General features: G+C 40.8%; 1 protein-coding gene across 7 annotated transcripts in view; it reads left to right on the top strand.

Moving 5' to 3' along the window:
• The window catches only part of TNPO1 (transportin 1), a 387,652-nt gene that overhangs the window by 213,698 nt on the left and 153,950 nt on the right, over window positions 1-20,004 (top strand). The window contains exon 1 of one of the 7 annotated variants that reach the window (XM_039544334.1): window positions 4,172-4,285. The exons of 5 other annotated variants lie outside the window; for them this stretch is intronic. In XM_039544334.1, coding sequence (XP_039400268.1) covers window positions 4,277-4,285 — 9 coding nt within the window. In that variant the 5' untranslated portion in view covers window positions 4,172-4,276. Of the gene's footprint in view, window positions 1-4,171; window positions 4,413-20,004 lie in introns of those variants that run through there. One more of the 7 variants, XM_039544336.1, reaches the window with a different exon arrangement.

Below are 20,004 nucleotides of genomic sequence, written 5' to 3'. Positions count from 1 at the left end.
AGGATCAACCCCTGGGGCACGCCACTTGATACCGGTTGCCAACTAGACATCGAGCTGTTGATCACTACCCGTTGAGCCTGACAATCTAGCCAGCTTTCTATCCACCTTATAGTCCATTCATACAATCCATAATTTTTTAACTTGCTGGTAAGAACACTGTGGGAGACCGTATCAAAAGCATTGCTAACGTCAAGATATATCACATCCACTACTTTCCCCATATCCACAGAACCAGTTATCTCATCATAGAAGGCAATCAGGTTGGTCAGGCATGACTTGCTCTTGGTGAATCCATGTTGACTGTTCCTGATCACCTTCCTCTCTTCCAAGTGCTTCAAAATGGTTTCCTTGAGGACCTGCTCCATGATTTTTCCAGGGACTGAGGTGAGGCTGACCGGTCTATAGTTCCCCAGGTTCTCCTTCTTCCTTTTTTTTAAAATGGGCACTATATTTGCCTTTTTCCAATTGGCCAGGACCTCCCCTGGTTGCCACGAGTTTTCAAAGATAATGGCCAATGGCTCTGCAATCACATCAGCCAATTCCCTCAACACCCTCGGATACATTAGATCTGGACCTATGGACTTGTGCATGTCCAGCTTTTCTAAATAGTCTTTAACCTGTTCTTTCACCACTGAGGGCTGCTTACCTCCTCCCCATATTGTGGTGCCCAGAACAGCAGTGTGGGAGCTGACCTTGTCTGTGAAGGGGGGGAAAAAAGCATATTGTTTCAGACTCTCTGCAAACTTAGGCAGACCTTTTTTTTGTTTTTGTTTTTTTTACACTCAGGTCATGATTTCAAAGTTTTCTTTACAACCATAACAACTACAGATTTACTTAAAAACTAAAGCTTAGATTCTGGAGTACAAAATGGTGGTACTCTGTGCCAGCACACATATCCGTCCCCCCAAGTTGAGCACTGTCTTTCTGTCTAACAATACACACTCAACCAAGTGCATTTATTGTAAATTAAAGGATACATTTTCGTGAGAACTTCGTAGCCTCCCTTGTGGGTACGAAAACTGCTTTTGCATCTGGATTACTTGGTCTCCAGTTCAATATCTTGCCAAGGGAAATCAAATGTTTAAAAGAGAGTTGTGTGAGATTAAATCACTAATAACAAACACCAGTGAAAGTAACTAAATCTACCCCACAGAAGTTTTTTAAATGATGATGTAAAATGTACATACAACAGGGCCTCTGACTTGTAAACTAAATCAGAGTTCAGTTCAGATAAGATTTCTGCGTCAACAACACATTTCCTTCACACATTCGCGATACTAATCAGGAGAAGTCAGCTTGATCTGAAAGGGTCCATCAAGGTTATAATCTCCTATGTTCATTATATAGCTGTGTGTTGAAAACAGAAGCTATAACACATTTTGAAGCTGTTCATGGTGACATTAAAAGGGAATATAGTCTTATTAGTATTTGCCTTGTGTAGGTACAGTTGACTAAAATATTATTCCCAAACAAAGAAGAGTTAAGATTGAAGATGTATTTCAATGGAGTCCAGCTAATAGCCACTCAAAATATATTACTTTATAAAAATTCTATGTGGAAAAAAAAAGTTATAGAAATAGTCACAAAACTACAAGGAAAATTTTTTAAATACTGTGTCCTAGATATCTGGGTCCAGCTGAACTATGATTAGGGCAGGGGAATAGTGGCTTTTATCATCCTCAATCTGCCCCCAAAGTTGCTATAATTTAATTTGATTTATAATCTAAAATGCTCAGCAACAGCCTGTAAAGGGCTATTGTGGCAGCAGGTGATTGCTGAGTACAAGGGCACTCTGGCCATGCTTTTCCCCCAGTAACTGTTCACATACCCCTGAACAGTTTCCTATGTCAGCAGGAATCCTTGAGCAGTTGGCTTAACTGATATTTGTGCCCCTAGACTGGCTCAAAGCAGCTGCTGAAGGGACCAAGATTTGGCCCCCATAACCATAAAACTCCTTTACTTATTTTTTCCAGACTTCACAGGAAATATTCTAGTTTTGAATGACATATGGAATGTGAAATTTCAGGGGGATTTTTTTCCTTTGGTGGGGAAGCAAGATCAAAATCTACAATTTCCCCTTATTTTCTTAAGCAACTAGTGCAATTTTGGTGGCTGTTAAGACCGCCTATCTGACTTTTTTTTTTTTTTTTACATTAAGAGCTGGAAAACCAAAAAGCAACAGAACACAGTATGTAAAATGTACAACCTGTGTAAATAATAGGTTTTCAGCATATGTGGAACATGTATTTTTATTACACCACTCTTTAATCTCTTTTTTTATTAGGATGTTTGCTTTGTTTATTTATTAGCATAAACTATTAATAAACAATTTAAAACATGTAAAACTTCTGCAAGGAGATTTTATCATGTGTGTTGAGGAGAGGAGGATTTTAGTATAACTCTGAAACTAAGTCTTAGAATTGAGCAATGCCTGAGAAAATGAGGGGGCTGTGATGGCATGTTGCAGCCTTTACTGGGCAGGGGAGCAATAGGGTTGTATGTGCAGTGCCCTCCGTCAGAGCGCAGTGACTGGGTGTGCGGGAGCTGTGTGCATGAGTGCGGATCCCTTTCTCAAGGGACAGAGGCTTGGGGATGGAGCTGTTGCAGTATTTCCAAAAATCAAGTGTTCAAAAATCATGAAACTGTCTTAAAAATCAAAGGATTTTAAAAATATTTTTTGTATGTGTTTTTATTTACCATCTGGGTTTTGAGCCTTTAAGGTTCACTTGGGTCATATTTTCAAGTTTTTCTCTGCAACATGAGGGACAGAAAGTTACATTTTAAAAAGAGATGAGAATCTCATGTAATCACATGAAGCTGGGTCCTTAAGAAACAGACCAGATATTGCAGGACTCATGATAAAAATCTCAAGAGTTGGCAACAATCCAGGGTTGTGGGACCCTCTTAGAACAGTGTCTGGAAGAAAAGGAAGCTCTGTGTGGGAGACCCTTTAAGGGGATTGGTGGCTAGGAGAGAAGGGAAAGTGTGTGTGTGAGCACTTCTGATGGGGACAGACAGTGGCTGAGAGAGGAGGACTGTTTGTATGTGGGGGCTCAAGGGGTGTGGGGTGACATTGTCTGGGAGAGGGACTTTGTGTAAGGATGCAGTGTTGCCAATTCTCCTGATTTTATCAAGACTCCCACAATCTTAAAGCCCCAACTCTTGGAGGCAAGTGACTGTGAGAATCTCAGCTTTAAAAAGAATCTAGCTCTCATGATCACATAGAAAACATGAGCCAAGTGTCTCCTAAAGACTCAGAAACCAGAAGACAAATAAAAAGTACTCCAAACTGATTTTTTTTTTAACTCTCAGGATTCTGGGGGCCTGATTCATGATTTTTGAACACTTGGGGTTGGCAATACTGTGATTCTCTAAGGGGAGATACTGGCTGGGAGACAGGGGAGTGGGGTGTGTGTGTGCGTGACGGGGCAGTGGCTGGGAGCAGGGGGAGTGGGCTGTGTGTGACGGTGCACAGGGCAGTGGCTGGGAGAGAGGGGAGTGGGCACAGTTGCCAGCTTTCATGGGGTAAATAAGCACCCCGACTTTCACAATAAGCCAAAAATCAAGCTAATCCATTTCAAAACAAGGCCAAAACAAGCCAATCCTTAAGAACCCCAACACTATGTGACTAGACCCCCTCTGGCATGCAGTCTGGGACTGTTGTGGGCCTGCTGTGCACCCTTGACTCTCTCCCCCCCTTGCCTGTGCTTGCTGGGAGCCGATCAAATAAATAAAGAAAGAAGCAACAAGCTAAAAAGTAGCCAACAAGCAACTCACAAGCCAATTAAGCTAAAAACAAGCTGAATTTCTGTGGGTTTGGTATGTCAGGGAGTGGGGAGGTGACTACAGGGGCGGCAGCAAGGGGAGTGGGCTGCGTGTGTGTGACTGTGCAGGGGCAGTGGCTGGGCGAGGGGCGTTGGCTGTGTCTTTTGTGACTCTGAGGGAGGGGGGGGGCCGAGGCTGGGGTAGGGGAATGGGGTTGGGGCGGGGCAGCCATCTCACTGTTGTCTCACTGTTGTCGCCAGCACACACCAGGCCACATTTTCCCGCTGGAGCCACCGTTGCCAGGGTTACAGGGATGTGGAGCCCCCGCCGTGCCAGGCCCCGCCCCATCCCGCCCCCCGACCAATGGGACGGGCGGTGGCGGCGAAGCCAGATTCCCTTTGTTCAGCCATTTCAGGGGCCGGGGTCGCGTTTTCTTGCCGGGCGCTGAGACGCAGCGGGAGAGGACGGGCCGCTCCCGTCCCTCGCCACTCCCCTGCCGCCGGGCTCTGGGATGGTGTGGGTAGGTGTCTGAGCGCCGCGAGGGGCGGGCGGGGCCATCGCCCCCAAGCCGTCATCGCCTGCTTGCGCGGATAAGGGCGGCGGCAGTGCAGACGCCCCCGGGATGCTTCCTCCTCCGGGCCTAAAGGGTGAGTGGCCCTAGCGCCCCCAAGGCGGGGGGTGGGGAGCTGGGCATGTCTAGTCCCGCGCTCTGCCCTGCCCCGCCCCGCCCCCGGCTTTGGGTTCCAGTCACCGCGCTGCTTAACGACAGTGATGCAGTGCCCGTGTCTTTGCTCCAGGAGGCTGGGGGCCCTTAAAGGGCAGGGGCTTTGTGCTAAGTACCAGCCATCGCGAGGCTGTAGCTCAGGTTAATGCAATACCCAGGCTTCAAGCATAAGCTACACAGTCAAGAAACGAAAGTTTCCTCTAACATAAACTTTGCCATATTTTTTTTTGCCTTGCTCCCTTCACCGTGGGTCTTTGTGTCTCCCCGCTCTCTAGATTTGGTTGTGTGGGTTTTTTCCTTTAAAGAAAAGCTAAGAGAGGCAGAAAAGTCCAGCACTGGTATGGTTTATATATTCAGCAGGCTTAACTGATGGGACTTGTAAATCCTTTGCGCTAATGGAGCAGTGGAAATACTGAGGGCGGGTAGGCTTTTAGGTTTGGTACTGAGTGGCTTGCTGCATTTGTAATCTCTACAGCTCCTTGCTCTGAATAACAGATTTAAAATTTTATTAAAGTGAATATTTGAAATGAAATATACACAAGTTGAGAAGGAAGGTATTGTACATCTGGGGTCAGTAATCTCTCTTTCTCTCTCTCGAATTTGCAATCTCCAGTTTCAGGAGTGGAGTTGGAAAATTGTAACCAAAATGCTGTACATCTGTGTACACATATGGACTGTATATTATCTAAGTGAGCAGGTAGCAGTTTAAGGAATTTTCCACTGCACATTCTTCCTTATAACTTTGCCTATTTAATTTTTTATCCAGTGCCTATCTCCATAGAGTTTGAGCACTTCACATATATTATTTAGTGCTCAAGGACACATAAGGAGCCTGTGGCAGAACCGGGAATTAAACCCAGAGCCCTCGACCAGTGTTTAATCACAGTTTAAAAAAATTGGCAATATTTGTTCTATTCATGAAAATCCTTTTTGCTTACCATATTTGAAACATTGATGATCAGCTGTTTTTTTTTTAGTTATGACTGGGAGAATGGGTGGAAAGAGGGTCGTATTTTTTTACAACGGGAGCAAACTATGCTCTTGTAATTTTTTTTGTTTATAAAATGGCTGGAGAATGTGCCCATCTTTTCCCCAAAATTAATCAGTAGTCAGACAAAACTCAAAAATATTTAAACACAAAAGGTAATTATTTGGAAAATTATGAGCATGTGAAATGGGTTAGAAAGTAATGTAATTGTCTTAAATGTACTTAAATGTCTTTAAGTACAGAAGTTGTGGCTGGCATGAATATTGATTTAAGAACCAAAGTCTACCATCACATATGCAGAGTTCTCAATGACTTAAAACTCCAGTCCTGAATCGGGGCTGCAGCTGAATTTTGCTTGGCATAGCCTGAGGGAAAGTGACTTTATAGTATCTTGGCACCTCTCAGATTCAGGAGGAAGCTGGGGACCTTAGTGGTCCCTGATGTAAATGAGAACAACCCCAGGGACAGTGCTAACTTGTAGCCAGCTGCTGTGCCTCCCTATGGAGCTGTCCAGCAGCCCTGAATAGCTTGAGTACTGTGCAATTTGGCCATGTTTTTCAACCTTTCCCATATCTGTGCCTTCCCAGTCATGCCTCTGGTGCACCCCAGTGCCAGGACTACAAGGAGAGGTGACATAAGCCCATTATACCTGCTCTGCACCATTGGGAAATCCTTCCAGAGCTGGTGTATGGGGGCTGCAGTGGAGGCCAAAATCCTAGTCACCCTGTCTGCAGTGAGCTTTTACTTTAAAATCTCCCATGGGTGCAGCTGCACTAATATAGTCCAGGTGCTGAAGATCTAGACAACAGGATGGTACAAATGTTAGCACTATCATCAATGGGGCTTTACCAGTGGTAATGCAAAAATGAGGGATTTAAAATATAGATATTTAAAGCTAGGCATAGACAAGGCCTGGGAGCCCAATTATTGCATCTGAAGGAAGAATTTTGCTGTAACTCTGTCTTGTCACTCCTATCCCCAGTGGTGGTGGTGACTATTTATTAAATTAATCCACTCTTGCAGGCTGTCTGGGCAGGTCAAATTAAAATACATCGAAAAACTCTTCCCGCTGTCTTATGGTGTGGGAAATCTTGAGTATTGTGCATGAAATATCTTACTGACCTATTTATCCTCACAAACAAGTAGAAAATGGCATATTTTAATGAGGGTAGAGAAGTAAACTGATACGGCTCATTTCTAGCCATCAAAAGAATGCATTCTTTTTTCCTAGCCAGCCTCAGTATCAGTGTTATCAGTTAATTAACGAATTGTTGAAATAAATATGAAGCCTACTATAGATTGGATGATTCTGAGGCTGAGTCTAGATTTTGTATTTTCAAATCTGACACATGGCATATAATTAAAAACCTTTAAATAAAAGTGTATTTTGATTTGAGTATAATATGGAAGCTTACTGTTAAACTGTTTCCCTATTACACAGTTTAATTATGTATAGCATATTTCATACAAACTATTGTAAATTACCTTATAAAGTTGAAATGTGTACAGCACTGTATACAATGGAAGACAAGGTGCCTGCCCTGAAGATTTTACAAGCTAAATAATTTACCAGTAATCAAAATTAAATACAAAAGGAGAGAGAGAGAGAGAGAAACTGAGAGGTCAAAGCAAAATTTTTTTTTGGCTGAGATTAGAAAATAGATGGGAGATGATGAGGGGAAGAGATGCAGAAAGACTGTTCTAATATCAGGATCTGGAAAGAAGGCCCTTGTACAAATGGTGGTGAGATGGTAAGAAGAGACTGAGGAGCCAATGGTAGACAAGAGGGCTGATTCGCATCAAAGACTGTTTACAAACAAACTTGCAGTAGTTTAACTAAAAGTACGTTTTTTAAACCAAACCAGTTAAACAAGAGCAAATCCCTGTTTAGACCTACAGAGGGCAGGTGTACAGTGGCATAGCTATGGTGTAACTGTTCTGGCATAACCCTGTAGTGTAGATGCAGCCTACAGTGATAGAAGGAGGTTTTCTGTCGCTGTAGGATCACCACCTCATCTAGAATGGTAGGTAGGTCAACAGAAACATTCTTCTGTTCATCTAGCTACTTTTACACTGGGGAGTTAGGTTAGATTTTTCACCCCTCTGAGCACTGTAGCTATGTTGAGCAGGCTTTATTTAGGTGTAAGAGTGGCTTATATCTTTTAGCTTAAGTCAAATCCTTACTCACTTAAGCTAAATGAGTATAAGCTACTTTTAAACTGAAATGACTGTGTCTACACAAGGCTTTGCATCCCTTTAACCAAACTGATTTTTAAATAGATTTGAGTTAAACCGGTGCAACTTTCTGGTGTAGACAAGCCCTAAGGTACACTAGTGAAATCAGGAGTGACTCCAGTGAACTCCATTGGGTTACAGAATATGAGATCAGCATAAAGGATGAAGGTCTGAATGGCTGAAGGATGTCCATAAACAGTAGTTAACAAAAAGAGGAGGTTTGAACTGTTTCTCAAAATAAATGGAGACCCAAAGTAACTGAGTAACTTTAGTATGAGGGTGATGTGATTGCACTTCTTTTTATGTGTGGAGAAAGTAGTCATCATCAGTATTTTGAAAATACTGCAATCTGGAAAGCTGAGACTTCAGGAGGCCACAGGAAAAAAACCAGTTGTAATAATCAAACTGAGAGGAGAGAGTTATTTTGAATATATTAGTGATCTCTATTTACCAAATTGACATATTAAATATAAATTAGTTATCTCTGTATAGTGCATATGAACATAAGAATGGCCATACTGGATCAAACCAATAGTCCAGCCAGCCCAGTGTTCTGTCTTCTAACAGTGACCAATGCCAGATGCTTCAGAGGGAATGAACAGAACAGGACAATTATGAGTGATCCATCCCCTATCATCCAGTCCCAGCCTCTGGCAGTTGGAGACTTAGGGACACCAGTTGCATGATGTTGCATCCCTGACTGTCTGAGCTAGTAGCCATTGATGGTTATGTCCTCTGTACCTAATTCTCTTTTGAACCCAGTTATTCTTTTGGCCTTCACATCCCTGGCAACGAGTTCCACAGATTTCTAGTGCATTGTGTGAAGAACTTCCATATGTTTGTTCTAAACCTGCTGCCTGTGAATTTCATGGGATGACCCCTGGTTCTTGTGTTATGTGAAGGGATAAATAACTCTTCCTTATTCACTTTCTCCACACTGTTCATGATTTTATAGACCTCTATCATAGCCCCTTTGATCATCTCTTTTCCAAGTTGAACAGTCCAATCTTTTTAATCTCTCCTCGTATGGAATCTGTTCCATACCCCTAATTATTTTGTTGTCTTTCTCTGTACCGTTCCCAATTCTAATTTATCTTTTTTGAGATGGGGTGACCAGAACTACCCACAGTATTCAAGATGTGGGTGTATCATGGCTTTATACTGTGACATTATGATTTTTTCTGTCTTATTATCTATGCCTTTCCTAAGAGTTCCTAACATTCTATTAGCTTTTTTCCTGCTTCTTCACATTGAGCGCATGCTTTCAGAGAATTATCCACGATGACTCTAAGATCCCTTTCGTGAGTGGTAACAGCTAATTGAGACCCCATCATTTTGTATATATAGGGATTATGTTTTCCACTGTGCATTACTTTGCTTTTATCAATATTTAATCTCATCTGCCATTTTGTTGCCCAGTCACCCAGTTTGTGAGATCCCTTTGTAACTCTTTGCAGTCTGCTTTGGACTTAACTGTCTTGAGTAATTTCTTACCACCTGCAAACTTTGCCACCTCCCTGTTTACCCCATTTTCGAGATCATTTATGAATATGTTGAATTGCACTGATCCCAGTACAGATCTCTGGGGGATCCTGCTGTTTCCTTCTCTCCACAGTGAAAACTGGCTATTTATTCCCACCCTTTGTTTCCTGTCTTTTAACCAGTTACTGATCCATGAGAGGACCTTCCCTCTTATCCCATGACTGTGTACTTTGCATAAGAGCCTTTAGTGTGGGACCTTGTCAAAGACTTTCTGAAGGTCCAAGTACACTATATCCGCTGGATCACACTTGTCCACATATTTGCTGGCACCTTCAAAAGTTCTAATAGATTGGTAAGTCATGATTTCCCTTTACAAAAGCCCTGTTAACTCTTCCCCAACAAATCATGTTCCTCTTTGTGTCTGAGAATTCTGTTTTGTACTATAGTTTCAAACAGTTTGCCTGGTACTGAAGTTAAGCTTACCAGCTTGTAATTGCCAGGGTTGCCTCTGAAGCATTTTTTTTAAAAATTGGCACTATGCTATCTTTCCTCCAGTCATCTGGTCTGAAGGCTGATTTAAGTGATAGTTTATATACTACAATTGTATTTCTGCAATTTTATATTTGAGTTCCTTCAGAACTCTTGGGTGCATACCATCTAGTCCTGGTGACTTATTACTGTTTAATTTATATATATTTATATGTATATAATTTATATATATTTATATGTATATATTTATGATTGCTCTGAGGACACTATGCAGTGTCTGTATCATGAAATCATTTAACCTTACTATATTTCCACAACATATGGTCATAGTATACATTTCAAACCATTTATAAATTTGTTTATGCTGCAGTGGAAGATGGTATTAAGATCTGCCCATTCCATTGATTACAGTAGTTCCGTGGTAACTAAAACACCTATTGACCTGGTATTTAAGTAAGAACAACAATTAATTATTGCACAATGTGGTCAACCTCTCTTATTTCCAATGTGAATGATTAGGTGTTTGGTTTTTTGTTTTGCTTCCTTCTTTCTTCCCTTTGTACTTTGTACTTTCTCCCCTCTAATCTCTCATATTGTGGGTTGATTCTGGGAAGATGCCACTACTAAGGGAAGGCCTCATTAAAGAGGTGCATCTTGCACTTGGCCAAGGTTGAGATCAACCTTTATATTTTCTGTTAATGTGTTCTACAGCTGGAGTCATAGAATATCAGGGTTGGAAGGGACCTTAGGAGGTCATCTAGTCCAACCCCCTGCTCAAAGCAGGACCAATCCCCAACTAAATCAGTCCAGTACCTGGAAGACAGGAAAAAAATAAACAAAATATGTGGTGCCATAAAAAGTTTCCTTGTTTGGGAATACTTTTATAAGTATAAACATAAAAACAAATATTATATTAGAGCACTAGACTGAGATTTAGGAGACCTGGGATGAGATCCTTACCCCTGCATAGGCCCCTTTCTACCTGGTAAAAGGGCCGGAACAATGTTACAGGTCTGTAAAAGCCTCAGTTCAATTTGTGGAAGATTCTCCCCCAAAGACACCGTGGAAGACAGCATTAAGACTGCCTTCTGAGGACCCCCCTGAAGGCATAGGGTAGGGTCGTTCAGTGGGAGGAATATGTTGGGGGCTGGAGCCACACATGCAGTCCTACTAAGATTCTAACTACCTCTGCAGCCCACAGCAAGTTGGTGTAATTTATATAGGCCCCCAGGGTTGTCTAAGTTAATTGAGGAGCTCTCCAACTCTTGGAGCAGCCCAAGGTCAGGAGGGCATAAAGGTGAAAAAGCTATACTAGCACCACGTACTCCCTTCCCCCTCTCCTGTCAGTTCTTTGCTGTGTGTCTCAGAGTTCCAGCACAGAATCTCACCTCGATCTCTACCATATTTCCACCTTGGCTACTGACTTACTATTGTGCATTGGGCAAAATCACTTTGCCTCTCATTACATTTGTGTTTTTATCTGTAAAATAGGTACACAAAACTTATCCTCCCTTGTAAATCTTACGGAAATCTATGGATAAAAAGCACTTTATAAATGCCAAGTATTTTTATTTTATTACTATTATTCTCGTGGTGCTATCTCTTGTTAGTAAGTGGTCATCCCAATTTTGTAGCACTTTGCACATGCTAATATCTACTGTCATTGCATTCTTTCTACCTATGTTGTAGAATTGAACATTCAGAATGGAGATTTTGAATTGTAGATTTTAAGGAATATATTTTTTGAGCTAGTGGATTTATGCTATATTAATGGTTCTAAAATGTGATCTCTAGACAACTGGTGGTCTGCAGAGCTGCTGCCATCACAAATCATATTTAGGCAGATTTGATACTAATGTAAATCTCTACAGATTGCAGGGAGAAGGAATTTAACAAGTAGAAGATGCAAAACATAACCATATGCATTGCATTGCATCAAGTTAATCTTTATTGCTACTTTGTTCATTCATTTCATCTTTTTGATGCTCTTTTTGTGAAACCAAGCACTAGATCAGGTGCCACAGGACAGTTGTAGCGTTGGGAGGCTGGTGGTGGTGGTGGTGAACAAGAGGATCTCCGTTTACAGATATGGTCCATCGTATGAAAAAGCTTTGGAGCCATTATAACAGGGCTTCTCAAACTGGGGGTTGGGACCCCTCAGGGGGTCGCAAGGTTATTACATGGGGGGTTGCGAGCTGTCAGCCTCCACTCCAAACCTCGCTTTTCCTCCAGCATTTATAATGGTTTTATTAATTAAAAACACTTTTTAATATATTTAAGGGGGGTCGCACTCAGAGGCTTGCTATGTGAAAGGGGTCACTAGTACAAAAGTTTGAGAATCACTGCATTATAATATCATACCTAACAGGCAACTGTCAGATGTAACTGGAAACATTTGTAACATTGTGTCATATTGAGTTCTGAAGTACCTCTTAAAAACATCTGTTCAGAGAAGCTACAAAAATGTAATACCTCATGTACAGAGGAAACACAGATCACTGGACATGGAAAACTTAATAAATTCAATGCAATTAACTTTATTGGACTGTCCAGAATATGAGATTTAATTTAAGAGAATAAAATTCATAGCACTTTTGGTTGTGAAGTTGTATAAATCAATTAGTTGCTGTCATTTGTCTTGTTGAATCTGCAGCTAGGCAGAATGGAATAAAGGCACCTGAAGTTTCCTCTTAGTGGAGTAAAAGTATAGCTTTTACCTTCTAAGTCCCATGTACATTTTAGACACTGCTATATGAAAGAAATCTGGTTATAATACAGTAGTCCCTTGACATGGTATTTTGTCTTGTAGTGCAGAATGAACTCTGCATTAAGTCTTGAGCTTGATATTTTGGGAAAATGATTAAAAACACACTTTGCTCTTATCAACACTGTGTGACCAAATCTTGTTTTAACTTTGTTGGTGGACTGTAGTGTTGGAGCCAGATCCCCCAACACAATAGTTTCTCAGCATAGGTTGTCAACATCACAGCTGAGTCACTGAAACCTAGGGATGAACAGAAGTCAAAAAAACACTTGACATTCTAAAGGAGTAGCAGAATATATATGTTTTATAAAAATTATGTTCAAATGTATTTATTTGTATTCTTTCTATTAAACATCAGATTTTACATGACATTAAGACTAAGCACAAGTGTTATAGGCAATAGGGATGGCTTTAGAATATAATGGGTTTTTTTTAGGGCTGTCAAGAGATTAAAAAAATTAATCACAATTAATCACATTCTCAAACAGTAATAGAATACCATATATTTAAATATTTTTAGATGTTTTTTACATTTTCAAATATATTGATTTCAATTACAACCCAGAATACAAAGTGTACTGTGTTCACTTTATATTTATTTTTATTACAAATATTTGCACTGTAAAAAACAAAAGAAATAGTAATATATTTCAATTCACTCAATACAAGTACTGTAGTGCAATCTCTTTATAATGAAAGTTGAACTTACAAATGTAGACTTATGTACAAAAAATAACTGCATTCAAAAATAAAACAATGTAAAACTTTAGAACCTACAAGTCACTCAATCCTATTTCAGCCAATTGCTCAGAGAAACAAGTTTGGTTACAATTTGCAGAAGATAATGCTGCCCACATCTTGTTTACAATGTCACCTGAAAGTGAGAACAGGTATTCCATGGCACTGTTGTAGCTGGCATCACAAGATATATATGTGCCAGATGCGCTAAAGATTCATATGTCCCTTCATTCCTCAATCACCATTCCAGAATATATGCAACCGTGCTGATGATGGGTTCTGCTCAATAACGATCCAAAGCAGAGCGGACTGACGAATGTTCATTTTCATCATTGAGTCAGATGCCATCAGCAGAAGGTTGATTTTCTTTTTTGGTGGTTTGGGTTTTGTAGTTTCTGCGTGGAGTGGTGTTCTTTTATGACATCTGAAAGCATGCTCTACACCTCTTCCATCTCAGATTTTGGAAGGCACTTCAGATTCTTAAACCTTGGGTCAAGTGCTGTATCTATCCGTAGAAATCTCACATTGGTACCTTCTTTGTGTTTTGTCAGATCTGCTGTGAAAGTGTTCTTAAAACAAACGTGCTGAGTCATCATCTGAGACTGCTTTAACATGAAATATATGGCAGAATGCAGGTAAAACAGAACAGGAGACATACAATTCTCCCCCAAGGAGTTCAGTCACAAATTTAATTAACACATTATTTTTTTAATGAGCATCATCAGCATGGAAGCATGTCCTCTGGAATGGTGGCCAAAGCACAAAGGGGCATATGAATGTTTAGCATATCTGGCACGTAAATATCTTGTAGCGCCGGCTACAAAAGTGCCATGCGAACACCTGTTCTCACTTTCAGGTGACATTGTAAATAAGAAACAGTCAGCAGTATCTCCCATAAATGTAAACAAACTTGTTTGTCATAGCAATTGGCTGAACAAGAAGTAGGACTGAGTGGATTTGTAGGCTCTAAAGTTTTACATTGCTTTGTTTCTGAGTGCAGTTATGTAACCAAAAAAAAAAATCTACATTTGTAAGTTACACTTTCACAATAAAGAGGTTGCACTACAGTACTTGTATGAGGTGAATTGAAAAATCCTACTTCTTTTGTTTATCATTTTTACAGTGCAAATATTTGTAATAAAAAATAATAATATAAAGTGAGCACTGTACACTTTGTATTCTGTGTTGTAATAGAAATCAATATATTTGAAAATGTAGAAAAACATCCACAGATATTTAATAAATTTCAATTGGTATTCTATTGTTTAACAGTGCGATTAATGTGATTAATTTTTTTAATCACAGTTTATTTTTTTGAGTTAATCGCATGAGTTAACTGCAATTAGTTGACAGCCCTACTTTTTTTTTACATTTTAAAAAGCCCCAAAACATGTGGCTAAGATTTTTCAAATGACTAGTGATTTTTAAGATGTTTGATTTTGAATTGCTCAATTTCAGAAACCTTTACATTTCTAATTTTCAAAAAGTGTTGCCCACACTCCCTCTGAAAATCAGACCCTATTTAAGATATCTCAAATTTGGCATCTCCCAGCTGAAGTACTTACAAATTACTAGACACCAGTAATGAGGTATGATTTTCAGAGGGAGGGGGATCAGAACTTTATGCAAACTGAAAATTTTAATATGTTTGTGGTTGGACACTTCAAAATGGAGTAACTTATGACTAATAGATTTTTGCACACTATAGAGAATGCTGGTACTTAGTACATTACCTTTCTAGGTTTTAGCTTCTAGGATTCTTACCTTGTCCTTCCAGGCTCAGAGGTACACAACTTACTGAAAGTTCTGCTTTCCTAAGAAACAATGTAGCTGGAGACTAATCTTACACAGATAATGGTCCAAATCTTTCCAGAATCTGTATTACTTTTTCCTGTTATTATTTGTATTGTGGTAGCACTGAGGAGCCCGGATTAGGGCCCTTTGTACTAAGCACTGTACAGTTATATAACAAAAAGACAGTTCCTGTCCCAAAGAGCTTACAATTTAAGTATAAGACAAGAGCCAGCAAGCAGATACAGACAGACAAAAAACAGCACAGGGAAACAATGAGACCATATTATAGTGGTGTGGGAGCACCACTGTACTTAAGGTTGCATCATGACATCTGTTTATAGGTGGACCTCTAAGTTCTCTAAAATGGAGATGCTTAGACAGATTTCTTTAAAATTTGGTGTGCCTCCTGGGAGTGTAGGGAAGTGTTAGTGATCTAAATTTGGAGTCATTTGACCAAGGTGTTCCTGAGTTACAGGCTCCCCCCCTCAAAAAACAAACAATAATTTCCTTCTGACGTCTTGTACTGTTAAACTGAGAGGTGCTAATGACTGTGCACCCCAGTTTTGCAACAAAAAAACTTCAAAAACAGACTCCAAAGAGAGACTGCTGAACTCGAATTAATATGCAAATTAGATACAATTAACTAACTTAGGTTTAAACAGAGACTGGGAATGGTTGGGTCATTACACTAATTGAATCTATTTCCCCATGTTAAGTTCTCCTCACACCTTCTCATCTCGATTATCACTTCAAAGGTTTTTTTTCTCCTGCTGATGATAGCTCATCTCAATTGATTGGACTCTTACAGGTGGTATGGGTACTTCCCCCTTTTCATGTTCTCTGTATGTATAAATATCTTCTGTCTGTGTGTTCCACTCTATGCATCCGAAGAAGTGAGCTGTAGCCCACGAAAGCTTATGCTGAAATAAATTTGTTAGTCTCTAAGGTGCCACAAGTACTCCTGTTCTTTTCTCAACTACACTGCAGCCCTAGCTCTGCAAGTGCACCTGTAGTAGGCGATACCACGGAAGATTCTGTTACGGCTTAGCTCAGGCAATTCCGCTTTCTCAGCCTCCGGTTATTGTAGGACACAGTATGCTAGCTTTGACCTGCTGTAGCCGGCTGGGACTGCTGTGTGGTAAGTCCCTGGCTGTTGGCCAGGGAGGCAGCCCCGGAGGGCGGAGAGTGTCTATTGCATTATGTATGAGCTGATATGCTGCTGTTTGTATAAAATGAGCATGCTTTGTGTTTGTTTTAGGACTTCACCCCAGGCCGAGCTGCAGGGCGCTGGGTCCCCGTCTCAGTGACAGCAACGCTTGGGGTCCCCGTTGCAGATGTGTCACTTTACCTTCATTAAAGCCAATTACTCTCAGTGTGGAGTCGGTCTCGTTCTTGCAGAGTACCTCGGACCCTTTTGGGCAATAACAGCACCCCAACACTGCATGAAAGCTATGAATAAGTTTTGAAGGAACATTAGTTAGGAAACAGAAGGGTTCATGCCTGACCAGAAAATGTATACTTTATGACATAGAAACATTACAAGCTCTGACACCTCAGTGTTTCTCAGACATGGGGTGCATTTACTGGACAGAGGATCTCTGTCTCAAACATATAACTCGGTATTTTGGAACAGAATCCCTGTCTGTGAATTTCTCTTGCTAGCCCAGCCACAGACTTCACCCTCCAATCATTGTGAAACACAGTCAGGAACACCATTCCACTATAAAATAGTTATCCTTCCTTCCTTCCAGGCACTGCATGTGAGTCAGCTTATAGGAGGGGGGAAGTAACAGCAACAGAACCATTTGTGTACAAGGGAGTGAAGACTTTAGGAAGATGCATTCCCTGCTTGTGGTGGGGAGGCCTGGTTTCAGTCGTGGAGAGGGGCCAGGTTGGAGAGGGGCATGCATTCATTGGGTAAGAACATAAGAACATAAGAAAGGCCGTACCGGGGCAGACCAAAGGTCCATCTAGCCCAGTATCTGTCTACCGACAGTGGCCAATGCCAGGTGCCCCAGAGGGAGTGAACCTAACAGGCAATGATCAAGTGATCTCTCTCCTGCCATCCATCTTCATCCTCTGACGAACAGAGGCTAGGGACACCATTCTTACCCATCCTGGCTAATAGCCATTTATGGACTTAGCCACCATGAATTTATCCAGTCCCCTTTTAAACATTGTTATAGTCCTAGCCTTCACAACCTCCTCAGGTAAGGAGTTCCACAAGTTGACTGTGCGCTGCGTGAAGAAGAACTTCCTTTTATTTGTTTTAAACCTGCTGCCTATTAATTTCATTTGGTGACCCCTAGTTCTTGTATTATGGGAATAAGTAAATAACTTTTCCTTATCCACTTTCTCAACATCACTCATGATTTTATATACCTCTATCATGTCCCCCCCTTAGTCTTCTCTTTTCCAAGCTGAAGAGTCCTAGCCTCTTTAATCTTTCCTCGTATGGGACCCTCTCTAAACCCCTAATCACTTTAGTTGCTCTTTTCTGAACCTTTTCTAGTGCTAGAATATCTTTTTTGAGGTGAGGAGACCACATCTGTACACAGTATTCAAGATGTGGGCGTACCATGGATTTATATAAGGGCAATAATATATTCTCAGTCTTATTCTCTATCCCCTTTTTTAATGATTCCTAACATCCTGTTTGCTTTTTTGACCGCCTCTGCACACTGCGTGGACATCTTTAGAGAACTATCCACGATGACGCCAAGATCTTTTTCCTGACTTCTTGTAGCTAAATTAGCCCCCATCATGTTGTATGTATAGTTGGGGTTATTTTTTCCAATGTGCATTACTTTACATTTATTCACATTAAATTTCATTTGCCATTTTGTTGCCCAATCACTTAGTTTTGAGAGATCTTTTTGAAGTTCTTCACAATCTGCTTTGGTCTTAACTATCTTGAGTAGTTTAGTATCATCTGCAAACTTTGCCACCTCACTGTTTACCCCTTTCTCCAGATCATTTATGAATAAATTGAATAGGATTGGTCCTAGGACTGACCCTTGGGGAACACCACTAGTTACCCCTCTCCATTCTGAGAATTTACCATTAATTCCTACCCTTTGTTCCCTGTCCTTTAACCAGTTCTCGATCCATGAAAGGACCTTCCCTTTTATCCCATGACAGCTTAATTTACGTAAGAGCCTTTGGTGAGGGACCTTGTCAAAGGCTTTCTGGAAATCTAAGTACACTATGTCCACTGGATCCCCCTTGTCCACATGTTTGTTGACCCCTTCAAAGAACTCTAATAGATTAGTAAGACACGATTTCCCTTTACAGAAACCATGTTGACTATTGCTCAAGAGTTTATGTTTTTCTACGTGTCTGACAATTTTAATTTTTACTATTGTTTCAACTAATTTGCCCGGTACCGACGTTAGACTTACCGGTCTGCAATTGCCGGGATCACCTCTAGAGCCCTTTTTAAATATTGGCGTTACATTAGCTAACTTCCAGTCATTGGGTACCAAAGCCGATTTAAAGGACAGGTTACAAACCTTAGTTAATAGTTCCGCAACTTCACATTTGAGTTCTTTCAGAACTCTTGGGTGAATGCCATCTGGTCCCGGTGACTTGTTAATGTTGAGTTTATCAATTAATTCCAAAACCTCCTCTAGTGACACTTCAATCTGTGACAGTTCCTCAGATTTGTCACCTACAAAAGCCAGCTCAGGTTTGGGAATCTCCCTAACATCCTCAGCTGTGAAGACTGAAGCAAAGAATCCATTTAGTTTCTCCGCAATGACTTTATCATCTTTAAGCGCTCCTTTTGTATTTTGATCATCAAGGGGCCCCACTGGTTGTTTAGCAGGCTTCCTGCTTCTGATGTACTTAAAAAACATTTTGTTATTACCTTTGGAGTTTTTGGCTAGCCGTTCTTCAAACTCCTCTTTGGCTTTTCTTATTACACTCTTGCACTTAAGTTGGCAGTGTTTGTGCTCCTTTCTATTTGCCTCACTGGGATTTGACTTCCACTTTTTAAAGGAAGTCTTTTTATCTCTCACTGCTTCTTTTACATGGTTGTTAAGCCACGGTGGCTCTTTTTTAGTTCTTTTACTGTTTTTCTTAATTTGGGGTATACATTGAAGTTGGGCCTCTATTATGGTGTCTTTAAAAAGGGCCCATGCAACTTGCAGGGATTCAACTTTAGTCACTGTACCTTTTAACTTTTGTCTAACTAACCCCCTCATTTTTGTATAGTTCCCCCTTTTGAAATTAAATGCCACAGTGTTGGGCAGTTGAGGTGTTCTTCCCACCATAGGGATGTTGAATGCTATTGTATTATGGTCACTATTTCCAAGCGGTCCTGCTATAGTTACCTCTTGGACCAGCTCCTGCGCTCCACTCAGGATTAAATCTAATGTTGCCTCTCCTCTTGTGGGTTCCCGTACCAGCTGCTCCATGAAGCAGTCATTTAAAGTATCGAGAAATTTTATCTCTACATTTCGTCCTGAAGTGAAATGTTCCCAGTCAATATGGAGATAATTGAAATCCCCCACTATTATTGGGTTCTTAACTGGGTAAGGGGCATGTCTGGGGAGATGTGCCTAAAGAGGGCAGGTGGGGCCCAGCTTGAGAGAGAGAGAGAGAGAGAGTGTGTGTGTGTGTGTGTGTGTATAAAAGGAGAAGGGGAAGGCGCCTGGCTCAGTATGCAATTTGAAGAATGTGATACGTACAACTGCCTAAATGACTACTAACTCCTACCAACAACATATTTTTTCATGTTAAACAAAAAACCCTAGGAAATTCAGTGGCAAAAAGCTACATTATCACAGAGTCATGGTTGCTTGGTGGTATGTTGTTCCCTTGCAGAAGTCTGAGTTGAGCAAAACTCAAAATTCTGAAAACCAGGAAATGCGCAGCTAAGGTTGCCAATACAACCTTAACTCTTCTGTCTTTCAGCAATGCTCCAGTACACCCTATTAACATACATACCTACCTTTATTCTGCCAGTCCGACAGTTGCTGAAATGTACAAACTCTTTACATCCTTTTACAACCCATTCACTCT

Source organism: Mauremys reevesii, linkage group 6, assembly GCF_016161935.1.
Source record: "Mauremys reevesii isolate NIE-2019 linkage group 6, ASM1616193v1, whole genome shotgun sequence".
Taxonomy (NCBI): Eukaryota; Metazoa; Chordata; order Testudines; family Geoemydidae; genus Mauremys; species Mauremys reevesii.
This window is presented reverse-complemented; position numbering and strand designations above follow the sequence as displayed.